Genomic DNA, 17495 nt, shown 5'->3' with positions numbered 1-17495 from the left:
AAAAAAAAAAAAAAAAAAAAAAAAAAGGCAAGATTACAGATTCCTTTTTTCTCTTTTTGCATGACAAATATATACTCATTGTAGACAATTTAAAAATGACTTGTGATTTTAAAAATAGATTTAGTATAAATGACTAGGTAGTTAAAAATCTAAAGATCAGAGTATCAAAATGTGACAAATAACATCTACAGTCTTAGTAAATTTTTCTACAGAATCATTTTCCCCAGTAAAAGGTATTATAGTTTGAACTGTCCTCCAAAAAGTCATATGTTGAAGTACTAATGCCTGGGACCTCAGAATGTGACATTTGGAAATAGGGTCACTGCAGATGTATAATAATAAGTTAAGATGAAGCCACACCAGAGTAGGGTGGGCTGCTAATCCAATATAATTGGTGTCTTTATAGAAAGGAAAAATTTAGATACAGAGACAAGCACAGAGGGAGAATGCCATGTGAAGAGGAAGGCAGAGGTCCAGGTGATGCTTCTGCAAGCCATGGAACACCAAAGATCACCAGCAAACCATTAGAAGCTAAAGAAAGGCATGGAAAAGACTCTCCCTCACAGCCCTCAGAAGGAACCAACCCTGATGACACCTTGGTCTTGGGTTTCTAGCCTCCAGAACTGTGAGATGATAATTTATCACAGTTAAGTCACCCAGTTTGTAGTCTGTCAGCCCTAACAAACAGATACAAAAAGTTTCAAAGTACACCACACAAAGACATTACACTTTGACCACAGACATTTTTTCCCCTAACATCTCATTTTTGATGACTAGTGCCTGCAAAATCAACTTTTTTTAATCAAATGTCCCAGCCCCTCCTTCCCCTCTATTGTTGCTATTGGTAAGACTACATAACTAAGTCTTCTCCCATTGATGCCACATTCAGGCCTGGGCCTTACAACCATGGCATCTCCCTCTATTCAACATCTCCCTCACCAGCTCACACCTGGACATGGTGGTGACCCAGCTTCAACAAGGGAGATGGAGCCCATGACTTAGGGACAACCCAGCTATGTTTTAGAAGGAGCCTGGCTCGCTGACTGACAGAATGGGACCCAGCTATCAGCACGGCTGGAAGACTCTCCTTGGAACGGTAATGAGACTACAACAAATGACTGTGCTCTTTGAGATACTGTATTGTTGGGGTTTTGGATTTTTTTTTTTCCATAACATCTTAGCCTTTTACCTTTTATCCTTTATTAAGTGTTTGGGAAATAAATCATTTCAAACCCATGTAGTAAAACAGGATATAGAAAACTGGGTAGATTTCTGAAAAAAAATAATAACTGACTCAACGGGAGAAGAGTATAAGCTTAACAACTACTATTATAGCTTCAAATTTGAGATAATCTGTTTGACAATCTTACTGTCTGTTAAACTGAAATGTAAGCTCTTTCTAGAAACATACCAATTCTTATTTTAGAAGATATTTTTAAATTATTTTTATTATTTTCTAATTTTAAAACTTTAATAAGAATAATTAATTAAACAGAGCAAAATTTAGTCATATTAGTATGATTTTGCATATTTTTTACGGTACAAAAAAACATAAAGTTACATATGAAAGCTCCACACTCCTCCTCAAATCTCTATATAGGGAGAGGCACTATGAAACTAGGTAGGTATCCTTCCAGGCTTAGAAAAGTTGAGGAGCTGAACTTTAAACTCAGCTAAAGAGAGGTTTTAATTTTTGTTTGTCATACCTCAAAGTAAAAACTAAGAAACATTCCAATAATAAGCCCAGATCCTTCATATTTGCATTACTTTAGAGAGAGAAAAGTATTTATTCAAAGATGCTAGTGAGCAGTAATGTGGACTAGTCCTTAAATGTTTCCCCAAATGTCATTATGTAAAACTAGAATACATGTGACAGTAGCAAGTTCCTGAAGGACAATTCAGTATTTCTCCATTACTTCATTCTACTGTAGATGAACCAGAATGTCTACTTTTGTCTAGTCAAAACAATGAAAAATGACTCTTCTGGAATTTGGGCTGTTTGTCTTCTAAATTACAGGTTTTTTGCTGGATAAGTATACAAATCCTATATGGATACTTGTCTATGGGAAAGACACTTCCTGTAGAACTAAAGAAAAAAATGAGAGGATAAAATGTACTCCCATCTAGTTATTCAGAGACCTCATTAATCGGTGACCAAGAATAGAATCTATGACTATAACTCATAGTTTGTGGGATGCACACATGTTCCTGGATTCAAACATGTGTTTCCATTTAAACTGCTGGAATGTATATATGTCTCTGCAAAGAGTGAGAAATATTAGCACATCTGGGAATGAAAGTCCTTTATGATCATATACACGATATTTTGACGCAGCTTTTAAAATGTCTGAAATCACAAAGATGAAGCATGTGCTTTTTACATCTATCTCTGAGTTAAAGAACAATAATGAAGAAGAATCCTTCCACAGATAGCATCTATATTTACTACCATAGCCAACCCATGGGAAATCTATGATTTCTGCTATTTGTTTTCTTTACATTTTATTTTTTCCTTTGAGACAGGGTCTTACTCTGTCACCCGTGCTGGAGTGCAGTGGCACGATCATGGCTCACTACAGTCTCAACTTCCTGGGCTCAGTTGATCCTCCCACCTCAGCCTCCAGAGGAGCTGGAACTACAGGCGCACACCATTACACTCAGCTAATTTGGGGTTGTTTGTTTTTCAAGTAGAGGTGGGATTTCTCCATGTTGCCCAAGCTGGTCTATTTTTTTTTTTTGAGACAGAGTCTCACTCTGTCGCCCAGGCTGGAGTGCAGTGGCACGATCTCAGCTCACTACAACCTCTCCCTCCCAGGTTCAAGGGATTTTCATGCCTCAGGCTCCCAAGTAACTGGGATTACAGGCATCTGCCACCACATCTGGCTAATTTTTGTATTTTTAGTAGAGACAGGTTTTTGGTGAGGCTGGTCTCAAACTCCTGACCTCAAGTGATCCACCTGCCTTGGTCTCCCAAAGGGCTGGGATTACATGTGCATACCACCATGCCTGGCCCCAGGATGTTCTTGGATTCCTGGACTCAAGTAATCCGCCAGCGTCAGCCTCCGAAAGTGATAGGATTACAGGCATGAGCCACTGCACCCAGGCTTTTTGTCTTCTGTTTTCTTACCCTTGTTGCTAAACCTGCCCCGGCTAACACCAGGGCATTCTGAAATGTTCAGGTATTGAGTATAAGTTGGAGATTAACCAATGTCAGAAAACGCCAAGTCAGAGGGCATAGTACCTAAACTGCAACAGCCTGAGCTTACAAAGCAAGGGTGGAAAACTGGTAGTCTAGCACATTCTATTTGGCCAGTAGAGCATTTTAAAATGGGTTTTAATTTAAAAACATATAGAAAAGACCCCCCATCCTATTCATCAGATAGGATAGTACACCTCAACCTGCACAATAAACTCCTACTATGTCACAAGCCAACCAAATGAAGTATGAATGCCACATAAATGAATCCACATCTGAGCCCTCTTACATTTTGTTTATTTGCCTTCAAGCAAACATTTCATTAGATTTTCCTGGGAAGGAGCCTTCCTGGAATGGTTAGGTCCCACACAGCATCCCCTCTTTTCCAGCTCCTGTATGGAAACCTGTTCACCTCCACATTAAGAGGAGCGTTTGGGGGCTTCTAGGATAGCTGCTGAGATAGGTGTATTTCCTCTTACTTATCACCATGACAAGAGTAAAAGGCAACTTACCTTTTGAAAAAAGTCTTCCCCACTTCTGCCTTTCCCTTCAGCAGCAGCTGTAAATAAAAATGTATACATTTAAAATACTTTCTTTTTTCAATATATGCATTCAAAAAACTTTCAAACATCAGATATGAGAATGCAAAAGCAAACAAGATGCCAGCCTTACTCTCCCACAGCTCAGTGCCTCACTGGGATGCAAAACTGGTAAAGAACAGCACTCCAATCCATCAATTACACATCTCTAGATTATTTGACACTCTTTTGCTTTGTCTGAAAGACTCACGAACCCCTACACACTTAGATGATGAATGTGATCTCATCCTTTCATAGTTAAAGAACAATATGAATAAATGCAACTATCAAAGTAATCAACTGTAGCATTCCAAGCTCTTCCTATCTGTGATCAATCCCAGGCACAAGAGGCTGCCTTGTCAGCAAGTGGCTCAAGTATACGGCCTACTTTGGAGCTGTTTCCATGTTATGCTTTATAATGACTATATAATCTACTTGAATATCAGTTGGCATCATATACTTTTAATTCACTCCTTCAGTTGTATGTACAAAGAGAGAAAAAAAAAAACATGAGAACAGTAAGGGTGAAGGTCACAGCCAACAATGAAATTGCATGTAACATTAATTAAAAGATCACTGTATTTGAACATCATTTTTATAGATAAATGGTAGCCTATAAATACAGGACAAACCCATTTCTCCGTCTGTGTTCTAGATCTTGTGATTCTATAAACATTTTTAATTCATTTGTGTTGAGGGGTGGGGAATTTGACTAAAAGGAGAGCAGCAATAGAGAGCCAATAGCATCTTGCTTGCAACAGACTCAGATTGCATCTTTCTAAGCCAAACAGGACTCTGATTCAGGTGTAGGGTGGAGTGGTTAATGGGAAAAGTCCGGTCAGGACAAAGAAAGGTATTGAAGCGAGAACTACTGAAAATTAAAGTCTGGAAGACCACAGTAAACCAAACACCTGCTAGGCAATATCTCAACATGGCCATGTTTGTGTGTAGAAGTGTGTGTTTGTGTGTGTGTGTTTATGTGTCCAGAGCACTTGTTAAAATGACTAAAGACCCAAGAAATATTGCAAAGCAATCACTTAAGAATCACATTTGTCACTTAGCAAGTTCTGACAAGCACCTACCATATTTGTCACTTAGCAAGTTTTGACAAGCACCTACCATAACTTTGACATTGTTAAGTGAAAGATTCAAAACTTGAGAAATTCTCTCTGCCCTCAAAGAAATAAAAGTATTTACATTCTTTTTTCACCAACTTAAATTTTACAGTTAAATATAAGATACCTTCTGTATTTTTGTAGAAATGTGTATTTTTTACCAACACATTTTTATTCAAACAACAGATTGCAGAGTATATGTTTCTGGAAATCCCAAGTACAATCTGAAAAAAAAAATCATAAAAAAACAAGAGCTAAAAAGGATTTTAAAAAATGTATTCTAATGTGTGGTAGGGCTGAATAATGACTCCTGACAAAGGTGTTCATGTACTAATTCCTGGAATCTTATGTGGCAAAAGAGACTTTGTACATGTGATTAAGTAAAAAGATAGGAAGATTATCTTGAATTAGCCAGATGGGACCAATATAATTATGTCCTTAATGAAGAGGCAGGGGGCTCAGAGTACAAGAAATTGATATGACAATGGAAACACAAGGAGAGCCGATACATGACAACAAAGGACAGATCAGACAGGATAAAGATTTGAAGACAGAGGAACAGGCCATGAGCCAAGGACTGAAGACGGCCTCTAAGAGCTGGAAAAGTCAGCAAAATTGATCTTCCCCTATGGCCTCTGTAGAAAGTAGAGCCCTACTAACACCTTGCTTTCAGCTCAGTGAAACCCATTTCAGACTTCAGACCCAAAAAAGTAAGATTTCTGTTGTTTTAAGCCACTACACTGTGGTAACTTGTTATAGCAGCAAAAGCAAACTAACCTCTGATGTTAGTATCTTTTTAACTTTTCTTTTCGCATGAATTCCACACCATCAATAGCATGAACTGCACCCAGACTCTGTGCCACGCCAAGTCTCAGGTTCCAACCCAAGCTGAGGACCAAGGGAAGAGGGTGGATGGGTGGCGAGCAGCTGAAAGAACACTTGAGGAATCACAGGGAGTTGTGACATGGCTTTATTCTCTCTTGGCGCAAGTGAGCCTGAGAGCAAACCATGGGTGCAAACCTGGGCACGAGCCGACCCAGGCGCAAGCCCTATGTACAGCATCAGCAGAGTAATTATAACTTTTACAGACAATAGTGGCTCTCAGCCAAGCACAAGCTCACATGGGTGATCACCTAATGCACTTCACGTGATGTGGTTATATAATGAGTGGAATTGTGCACCTGCATTCCAAACTCCAGACTGATGCTGAACTGGATGTCTGCCTTGGCCTATTCTTGACCGCAACACATCCATTTTCCTTACATTCCACCCCCTAGGCTGAGGGAGACACAGACCTTGGATGCACAGGCCCAACACACAGACCTCACACATAGGTTCTGGGAACACAGGCCAGGCCCCAGACACACAGGCTTTACACGTAGGCTCTGGGCACACAGGCCCCAGACACTCAGGTCCAACACATAGGCCTTACATTCTACCCCCTAGGCAGAGGGAGTTTTTCTAGTGGGGAGACATGCCCACAGGGCAGAACCCTGGACCCAGAGTCCACGGCAGTAATACAGGAAGCAACAACTCCAGGTTATGGTGGGCAACCACCCCATGATGACATTACCCCAATGTTGCTTTATATATTAAGCCAAGTTTTTATTTCCCTTCCTTTAGGAGCACTGGGGCAGGGAACAACAGGTTACCATTGGTCCGCATACCTGCTCGGAGGAGGTCATCCTGCCTCCCATAGGTTTTGCCACATGGCTTGGCCCTATATGAGCCGGTGATGAACTAGCCACTTCTTTAACTTTTAGGTAGTTAAACACAAGGTTAAGCCTCAATAAACTGCTGAGCTATCACTGCAGATTACCATAGGTGTCACCACCTTGGTTACAACATTCACACTGCTCTGATTTCAGCCCACTGGCTACTTTGTCCACACCTGCTATCAAACCATATGGTGTCAGTACTCAGCTGGACTATGACAGCAGTCCAGGCAATAGCGGCACTCCAGCTAGACCCATTAGTATATCATACCCCATCAGGAATGCAGGGGTGCCTCAGGCACCATGGCCTTATCTTGCATTAGGACCACAGGTTTTAAGCAGACCTCCTGTAGCTCTGCTGCTAAGGGCCTTGTACTCAGTGTACTCTGCTGCTCCAAGCAGGTGCCACACTTTGCTAAAGTGAATGTCTGTGCCATCCCGGTGCAGGGGCGAGGGGGTCATTATCCATGAATGCACCAATCCTGCTATCAGATAATTCATCTACACCATGACTGTAGCCCATCCTGCTATGCTCTTATGACCCTTAAGGGCAGCAAATGCAATTACCAACTGCTTCTCTATCAATGAATACTGGAGCTCAGCTCCTTTCCATATTTGGGACCAAAAGCCTACTGGCATTCTCAAGCACTCCATGTGCTGCTATATAGGCCCCAGCCAAAACTATCTGTGGTCACATGAACATCCAGCTCAAACAGGTGCCTCTGGTCAACTACCTGTAGGGCTTGTGCCTGCTGAATAGCCCACTTAGCTGCCAGGAAGGTGGTCTCAGCCACACCATCTTAAATCTAGGCAAGGGGAGTGTTGCCACTTCTAAATCTACAAGAGAATCAGAAGTTAACATAATATCATTAACAAAACCATAACAGACGGTGGGGCTATACATATAGCCCTGTGGCAACACTGTGAAGATCTACTGTTGCCCTCCCATGAAGACAAACTGTTCCTGGCTCTCTGGAAAAGAATCCATTGGCCAAGTCCACTACATAGTGGTACTGTCTCAGTTTTGTCAAGCCGTCCATCAAGCCCATTGATAGACAGCATGGCTGCCAAGCCATGTAGAATATCCACCCCCAAAATGTGTGTGTGCTGGTATGTACCAGTGCCAGCACTTGCTGTATGTTGGTGGGGGAACAGTAGACTGTCAACTCCACGTGTGGCCTCCAGTCGTCTGGTGTCCCCCCAAGTCGGGCACCTTGGCGAGTTCCCTCATCATACAGAAAAGGCTTTGTGTCCCCACCTGGCTGTAGCACATTTAGTCTTTGAGCTGAAGTGCCCAGGTGAGACCAGTTTGTGCAGCAAAGTCCAGCTCCCCCTTGGGCATTTTCTGGAATTGCACAAAGTTAAGAGTACTTCATTGGGTCGCTTACCAATTTTCTCTCAGTCAACCCTGGCCAAAATCAAATCAATCCACATCTGTGGGCATGTCACTTATTGGGGCCCCCTTTTCTCCCAAAGAGGGCCCCCTGCAAGTGGAGCATCTTCCCCTTCTTTACAGTGTAGACCCCTCAGTCCCATCAATAGTCTCCTGGGTATCCGACACAGGGGGTCTCTGACCATGATGCATTCACAGCAGCCTCTAAGTCCTTTACTGAGCTCTATACCCAGGCTTCCAGGCACGCCGCCTGCAACTGAAGGTCTCCATTTATGGCAGCTCCTAAATCTTTTTCTGAGCTGTGCAGCCAGGCCTCCAGGCATCCAGACTACACCTAGGGAGCCCTTACCTCTGCTGCATTCCTCAGGGACTGAGTGTGTACTTCTCATAGAGCAGTCAAAAATGCCTATCCAACTCTGCTGGCAAAAGCTTGCTCCTTCTCACTGCTCTGCACTTCCAGCTGCTTCGGCACCTTCTCCATGCTCGTGGGGGAGCCATCTGCCACCTCCCAGGTTTCCACCAGAACCCACTGAGCAATACAGCTGTCACTGGTCACCACAACCCATGTTGCAGTCAACATGGCCAACCTGGAATCAGTGAAGACCAAAGGCTCATGTTTTTCAGTATCTTGCAGGCTATGCCAAGTGTCATGCCAAGTGTCAGTTTCCAGCCCAAGCAAAGGACAGAGGAGTGAGTGGACAAGTGGCAGGCAACTGAAAGAACACTCAAAGAATGGTAGGGAGTTTCAACATGGCTTTATTCTCTTTCTTGGCACAAGCAAGCTGACTGGGGCACAAATCGTATGTAGCGTCGGCAGGGTAATTATACCTTTTACAGACAATAGTGGCTCTGAGCAAAGCACGAGTTCATGTGGGTGACCACCTAACGTGCCTCATGTGGTGTGGTTACATAATGAGCAGAGTTGTGTGCCTGCACTCCAAACTTGCTAAGTCATGCTGCACAGGATGTCTGCCTTGGCCTAGTGATTGCAGCACATCCATTTTCCTTACACACTGACATAGGTCATTTGAGTCACACATTTATACAAACAGACTCTCCGTAGTTTACTCTGCAAATGATTTTTCATTTACTAACTTGGAGATATATTAATATTAAAGCTCAATAAAAACAGAAAAAGTAAAGTTGAACAAACTTCTAAGCAAACTGACAAGTGTGGCTGGCCCTAGCTAAAGGGGTCACCCAGGCAAGATAAAAGGTCAGTGCCCAAACCTAATGACAAGTATCTTGGGAGGCATTTAGCCAACTCTTGGGCTGTCTTTGTCTAAGGCTAAAAATAGTTTAAAAAGAGCCACCCTCAATGATACCCACTGTCACATGGCAATGAAAGTAGCAGAGAAGGAAACAGAGATTTGAAAATATCTAGTGGCACTGAGGAAACTCTTCTGTGAAAAGAAATTTTTAGAATCAAAGACATTTTCAAGGGCCTATCAAGCAAAGTAGATAATCACCCCCTTTACCACAGGAAATTCCTTCACAGGTTAGAATTCAGCTGCTGAAATTTCATGATACAACTACATTTATTACAGAAACTTCCTTGAGGAGACTTATTTTGCTCAAGGCAAACTCATTACATCACACCTTGTCATGTCCCTTCACTCCAAGTCCATCAAAACACTAAACAGCCTTCACAATATGGCCCTTCAACCTCCAGATGAATAAAAAGGGGGAAATTTCCTAAGTTAGACCTAAACTATTATTAATTCTGTTATCACTAAAATTTAACCAGAAACCTGCACCTTTAGCAAGTTTATGATTTGAGGGAAAATAGCAGGCAGAGTGCCAGAAATGGCATATTACATTCACTGGGACCAAAAATCTTTGGACTTTTTTTATTCCAAGTGTTTGTGTACAAGAAATTCTAAATCTGAGCCTGATTTTACCTCAACGCTGATGTATCTATTTCCCAAGCCCATCAATGCCTTCGTAAAAGACTCTGATGAGTTCTTGGTTAGATCATGGTCTCAGGTGCAAATGGTGTTGAGTTCCAATCATTAGTACTTCCTAGGGAGAAGCATCCTCATTTCATTCCCAGGTTGCCATGTTTCCTGAAGGACTTTTACTGACCCCAAGCAGACAAAGCTATCAAAGGCCATGAGAGCCAATTAAGAGAGTGACAATTCACTAAAAGTCTTCTCTTCGCCCAAACATGAATTCATCTGAGCCCAAATTTGAGAGTCTAATTCTCCTGATTTAAATTCATAAGTATCAAAATATAAACTCTTTACAAGAAGTGAGAGATTAGAGGGAAGGGTATCACTGAAGAACATTTCTTTCCCAATATAAAATTAGGCTACCTTAATATAAAATGCTACCTTAAAAAATAAAGATAACTAAAATAAAATGCTCATTTTACAGACCCAGAAAAGCTGACACTTTCATTCCACAAATACTTAGGGCTTAGGTTCCATGCTAATGAATCAAAATAGGCAAGGTCCTCCCCTCATTCAAATTACAACCCTGACCTGTACAATATTCAAAGCAACCTAACTGGTGAGATTAAGCCAAAGTTAAAATTCAGTTCTCCTAGCAACTTTCCCAGACAGTTTTTCACAGTCACAACTCTACCCAAATTAAACTAATTATAAATTTAACTTAGCTATTCTTATTCTAGACAATGCACTGAAAAGACAATCATTTCACTCCTAACCCAACACTGGAGCTGGACAGCTACTGTTAGACCTGAAGAATAAAGGGCACTTTTAGGGAGACCATTAGAGAGCCGGATTGGAAGAAAAAAAAAAAAAGGATATGATAATATCTTGATTCAAATCATTTCATTATATTTGGAGGGCAAAATGGTACCTGTGAAATGAGCCAAACCATACTTTATGTCATGATATCCCTTGACCTTTGAAGTTTGATTACACTCAGTGGTAAAATACTTCTATTGAGTCTTTGTAATCTTAGTCACTGATACTCCCTCATCTTTTTCATTCAACAGTAACATGAGCACACATATAATGATTTAGCAGGTTTTTCTTAAACTGTCTTTACAATATAACTTCTGCCTGATGTTCCAAAGTTTATTCACTTGACTATAAAAACCCTAGATTATTCCTGCCAATGAAAGCAATTGTCTTTATTTACATGACATAGAACTCCAAGAATAAATTACTTCAATCTACTGAAATGTGGCTGACTGAATGTGCAGGTAAAGCATTTCATATTTTAAGCTGAACAATTCATTTTTTATGTTTATTATAATTTCTCCAATGCTTTGCCATATTTTATTTCATAGTTTTGCTTCACAAGAAATATGGGATGGCAAAAGCCACTGCCAATAAAAACAGCAAAAGTTGAAACAGGTGTAAACTATTACAACCCCCCCAAACTACAGAGCAAGTTCAGTTAATGACTGAATTAAAGGGGAGAAGGGGAGCTTGACTTTAAATTCTTCCTGGGGCACATGGAAACTTCTGTTTAAATATCCTTTTCATTTGGAAATGCTTTTCTGTTATAAGATCCGATGCTTTATGGAGCCAACTCTAAACACACAGGACTATGTTCTTCATATTTATAATATAGTATGAAATATATTTAAACACTACTTTGATAAACAATGAGGTTTCTTCACCTTTGGAATATGAGCAGGAAAAAAACCAAGTCCAAACTACAAAAATAATTGAGATATAATTCCTCAAATCTGTAAAGCATCAGGGCATTCCTCTCCATTGTTTTTATTTTTAATACAACCTAACACATTTGCAACTAAGAGGGATGCTGTGCCTTTAGGTCACCTGACAGATAATTATTCAGGTAGCCTGATTCTCATGCAAAAATGTCTTACTCAAAATTTAAAACATTCCCTTATTGTATCAATTCAATCCATATTCTAAAAGAGCTATGCCATTTATTTTATTCTGTATATTAACTGCTCCCAGAAAACTGTACATTAACTGTTTGCCTGACAACTTAACCCATTCCAGTGAAAGAAGAATCAGCAAAAAAGATGTGGAAGATGCAGTTTCTATATACTCTCAGAGAAACTTCTTATGTTCATGAATTATATCTTGTACTTTGGACTGGCATGCAAAGCTCTAAGAACCAACCGAGAAAAGAGTAGTCACTAAGTTTATTTTTAAAGTTTCTTCCACTTCTGAATTAAAATCATAGTCACCATTAAAATAACCAACTGAAGAACACTTCCAACTTTAAATTTCAACAGTGAAAACTGTCATCTGAATGCTGTATCTCAGAAGTGTGAGAATTTTCAGACCCTATCTTTCCCCTAACTTTACCTAATTACCAGGCTTCACTGTGAACAATTCAAATTCACCTGCCCATAAAAAAAAATTAAACAGGCCTGTTGGGAAAAAATCAAAAGTAGACAAAAAAAAATACAATGTTTCTCTTAACAGTGACTGGATTAAGGATGGTTTTCTTCTTCACTTTTCATATTTTTACTTAAATATTGTTTTATTTTTGCAATTAAATTCCCACGGTCAAAAATGCAATCTTAAATTGGTTTTTAAAAGTATAAAACAAAATGTACAGGCCGGGCACAGTGGCTCACACCTGCAATCCCAGCACTTTGGGAGGTCAAGGTGGGCAGACATCTGAGGTCAGGGGTTTGATACCAGCCTGGGCAACATGGTAAAACCTCATCTCTACTAAAAATACAAAAAAATTATCCGAGAGTGGTGGTGCATGCCTGTAATCCAAGCTGCTTGGGAGGCTGAGATAGGAGAATCTCTTGAACCTGGGAAGCAGAGGTTACAGTGAGCTGAGATCATGCCACTCACTGTACTCCAGCCTGGGCGACAGTGCGAGATTCTGTCTCAAAAAAAAAACAAAACAAAACAGAAGGTATAGAATGACTTAAATTCTATATAAAAGTCTGCACGTGTACATATCAGATACAAATATAAACAAACATGTATTTAGATATACGGATACATAGTGAATATGTTAGTAAAAAGACTGAAAGGTTAAACACCAAAATATTAATAACAGTTGTTATTTGAGTGGTAGAATTCTTGGGTCTGTTTATCACTTTTTCTTTGTATTTTTCAGCATATCTTTAAATAGCTTGAATTGCTTTTTAATTAGGAAAAATTCAGGTAAAAATTATCTTTAAATCTTCCTTCCTATTTGAGAATGAACCAAGGTTTCACCATTACTGGTGTCACAGCATCATTTTCAGCCCACAGTGTATAAAGCAATCATTGGCAAAAGTATGAAAACCAACTGCGGATTTAAGTTGCCTAAGGAGACAGAATGACTAATGCAATATCAGAGCTAGATAATGGACAATCAGTAACATCATATGATGTACAGATCTTAGGCTTTAACCAATTTACTACTTTCTAGATTGAAACACTGACTTTGTGCAGCGCTCTGTGGAAAAGTTTTAACAATTTAGGCCTATAGCGGAAACTTTGCAGCTGAAAACAGTAAACAATCTAATATTTGGAAAACCTCTGTGAGTTATATCCAAACACTATAGCAGCCAAAGAAGGCTGAAATAGACACCCTCCAAAATGTGTAAACCACAAAAAGAAAAATGTATATGCATACATTTCCAATTCTAGGCTGTTTAAAAAAAAGCCCAGTTTCACTGAACAGTCACATCAAATGTAACATGAAATAAAACAGAAATTTACCCCATTATAAAAGGGCTCTATGGCTCAGAATTTTCAAAAAAAGAGAGAGATGGATTTCCATGGCAATTTGGGACAAGAGGATAGGCCAATAATTGAACTACCCCAATAATCCAAGACATCCCTTGAGACTACTTTTAAAAATTTCATTTCCCCCAAAATATTTTAACAGAATAAGAATTAGATTATGATGGAGGTTAGGGGGAGGATTCCTAATCCGTCTAACAATGGGGACCACTGCTACTTCATAAGACTCTGCAGACCACACACACTTCTCAAAATGTGGATTGCAGGGGATTTTTTTCACATGTCAAATCTTTTTCCTGCCAATATTCTAATGCTGAGAACAATCTAAGATAGTGCTGTCCCTGTCACACTCAGGGTACAATAAAAAGCAAGCCAAGGCCAGCGTTCTCTCAACTAGGGGATTTTAGTTTCAGAAAGCATCTGTTGCTGTCAAATGTAGGGAAATACATATTCCCAAAAATTGGAGAACATCTACATTATTCACTGCTTTAAGCAACTTTTAATTTGAACTCTTTTAAACTCTTGCTAAGGGTTTATTCAAATTTCAAATTTATTGGTCTAACAATGAAAACTTCCTGATGGACTGATGACCCTAACATATGTCAATGGAATTTCAGTCCAAGTGATTAACAGCAACATTGGCCATGTCAAATGCCTCGCTTTCGGACACTATTTCTTCTTATATAAGCAAATCCTGAAGCGTCATTTAGTCTGGCTTGAGGTCATGACACTATTTGAAGACTTTGGGTATTTACATAATATCAACGTTTTTTAGAAAAACAACTCTAACCCTTTACCAAAATGTAAACAATGTTCATAATTTAATGGAATTAGGAATACCTAATATACCACAGTGAGCTTATGCTGATCTTCCTATAAAGCTACGCCATCCAATACAACTGCCACTGGCCACATGTGCCTCATGAACACTGAAAATGTGGCTAGTCTGAATTCACACATGCTGTGGTGTAAAATGCAAACAGGATTTTGAAAATGTAGTAAAAAAAGAATGTAAAAATCTCAATAATGTTTTGATTATATGTTGAAATGATGTTACTTTTCTATATTAGGTTAAATAAATAAATATTATAAAACTAATCTTACCTGTTTTGTTTCACTTTTCTTAATGTGGCAATAAAACATAAAATTACATTTGTGGTTCACATGATATTTCCATTGTAAAGCAACGCTATAGGGAATAATAACTAACTTTGCTGTTATCCAAAGAGGATTGAAAAGTTTCAAGCAGAGCACACAGCCACAGGCTATGATGAACTGAAAACAAAGAATATTTCCAAATAGTTAAGAGTCAGCAGCTTGAAATCAAAGTTCTATCTGTCTTAACCTGCTGGGAACATTTTGCGGGGGTAAGGAAAAGGTTGGCCAGTACTTTTAGGGATGGGGGGAAAGTTAAAAGAATTAGAGCAGTTTGAATAAAATATGTAACATTAACAATCATTTACTTAATATCCAGCTTTGGCCCAACCCAAAGCTGTGAAACTATTTAAGACTTTATGTGGCTGGTTATTTAATGGAATGAAGTTTATATTTCTTTTGTATTTGTAATAACATGGCAATGGGGCAAGCCAACTTGTTTTAAATCAGAACCAAATGTGTTCCAGGCATGTTTAAAGTTCAGGTTATATGCAGAAATCCATGACAGGGCAGTCTGTTTGCTATTTCTCCACCAAAACTGGAGGTTGAGGGAGGGCAAAGAAAAGACATGCCTGCTTTCATCGGGGCTTCTCCTATTCATCTTTGTGCTAAAAATCACGTATTGATTTATTTACACAAAATTTATTTCACACCAAGGCACAGAGAGAACAGATAAAAGTCATGGAATCAGAAAATTCTGGGTTCAAATCTGGGTTTGCCATTTACTAGTGGCATAACTCTGGGCAAATTCTTTAGTCTCCCTCAAGCTCTGTTTTACCCCTGAAATATGCAAGGTAGCACCCTGTAAGCATTTAGTAAATGGAAGCCTTCCACTTTGACCTCTAAGGACTTACAGTTGTGTAACAAAAACAACAAGACTCTAAAACATTACAGAAGAGTCACAGATAATTAAGTACAGGAATTCAAAGAATAACTAAGGTAGAGACTTTTGAACTGATTATTTTATGTAGAATTTAGACACGAGGACATAAGGAAAGGAATTCTGGGCAGAGAGAATGCTGTGAATACTCATGAATGTCGGATTCCAAAACTTCATCATCTTTTTTAAATGCCTCAGAGCACTTGAAATAGCACCTGTGCCTAGAAGGAGCCAGATGGTACAGGCCAGGGGAGGAAGGAGAGCTCTCCAGTGATGGTGAAAAAGAATCCCTCAAGCTGGCAGATACTTTCTTCACCAGGGGAAGTCCCACTCCTTAGAGAGGTGTTCCAAAATAGGTGGTTTTGGGGCAGCGGAGGCAGGACAGGTGGGGGGTAGTTTTATGGTTGCCATAGAATGGGGAAGGAAGAAAGAACAGTAATACACACATTTGGTGTCCAGGGCCCAGAACACCCACAAAAGGTTGTATAATACCAGGAGTATAACACCAATGATACCCTAGATAGTTTCTTTTAGGAAATATCCTTTCTTCAGTAAATGATCTTCTAAATAGCACATATCTCTGCCACTGCTTCAGTGTCAGTGACTTAGATTACTCAAGTGCCATACACTACCATGAAAACCAGGAAGGACAGCTATTTCCTCAGGGTTCATGATTGCTCCTGGGTTCTCAACAAGTCCAGTTCTAGGGCATCATATTCCACTTCAGGTCCATAGATGATACAATGCTCTACCTGTTAGGGACTGTACTATCATAAGACAGCCATGTAGCAGTTATTTATCATGAAATGTGTCAGCATTCGAGGTCATTCCCTTGCTGGTGAGGACCACCAGTCAACAAATCACACCAAAGCAGAAAGAGTTTTACTGCCTCACTCCAAAATATAAGCAAAAGCAAAACAAAATAACAGAAGTAAGGAATTGAGGAGACGAGGAAATACTAAAGAGAAGAAAGTGAAGGAGGCAAATGGGAAGAGGGAAGTGGGAAGGAAAATAGGGAGGAGAAGGGGAAGGAGGACAAGAAGGACAAAAGAGGGAGAGCAAGGGAAAGAGAAAAGGGGAGAAGGAGGATAAAGGAGGAGGAGAAGATGAGAAAAGATAGGTTTGGGAAATGGGGAAAGAGAATGGAAGATGGGATAATGTTTTTAACTTACAATTGATATTAGAAAGACAAGAAAAAGTAATGCACCCACCCCAAAAGAAAAAACAGTGGCGTGAAACTTTTAAAAGAGAAACATTTAGAGAACAAAAATAACATAATCCTATCCAAGATTGGAACATTTTTTAAAATTCTCCCAGAAAGAACAAGACATACATAAAATAAAGGAGGAAATAACTTTTTAAGAAATCCAAGACCAACTAACCGAATTTCCAGAAAAAGAGAACACAGAATGTAAAACATATTTTCTAATCAAAGAAATATACTAGAAAATTTCTGGAACCAAAAAACATAAGGTTCCATATTAGTAGTGCTAATTCAATTTGCAGCTGAATGAAAGAAAACAATATTCAAAGCACATCCTTCTGACATTTCACATTTGGAATAAAAATATCTTAAAACCTTCCAGAGAGACAAAAACAGGTCACAAGTCACAGGCAATTAGGATAGTGTCAGAATTCTCATTCGAGCCATGAGTTGCTATATGAAAAAGAGTAAAACTCTATAAATTCTAAGGAAAAATTATTTTCAACCCAAAATTCTTTACCTGGCTAAACTCACAATTAAGTAGAAGGATATGGTGAAATTTTCAGGCATGCAAAGTTGCAAGGGGAAAAAAATTACCTTCCAACTACTTG

At 39.4% G+C, this 17495-nt stretch overlaps 1 protein-coding gene across 3 annotated transcripts in view; it reads right to left on the bottom strand.

Annotated features, from left to right (window-relative positions):
* Nucleotides 1-17495, bottom strand: part of BICC1 (BicC family RNA binding protein 1) — a 315239-nt gene that overhangs the window by 209732 nt on the left and 88012 nt on the right. For all 3 annotated transcript variants that reach the window (XM_017542259.2, XM_017542260.2, XM_017542261.2), the window contains exon 2: nucleotides 3709-3755. In XM_017542259.2, the coding sequence (XP_017397748.1) occupies nucleotides 3709-3755 (47 nt within the window). The remainder of the gene's footprint in view (nucleotides 1-3708; nucleotides 3756-17495) is intronic.

Source organism: Cebus imitator, unplaced genomic scaffold (genome assembly GCF_001604975.1).
Source record: "Cebus imitator isolate Cc_AM_T3 unplaced genomic scaffold, Cebus_imitator-1.0 Scaffold142, whole genome shotgun sequence".
In the NCBI taxonomy this organism is placed as follows: Eukaryota; Metazoa; Chordata; class Mammalia; order Primates; family Cebidae; genus Cebus; species Cebus imitator.
The sequence above is the reverse complement of the archived record's forward strand: the minus strand, read 5'-3'. Positions and strand labels throughout refer to the sequence as shown.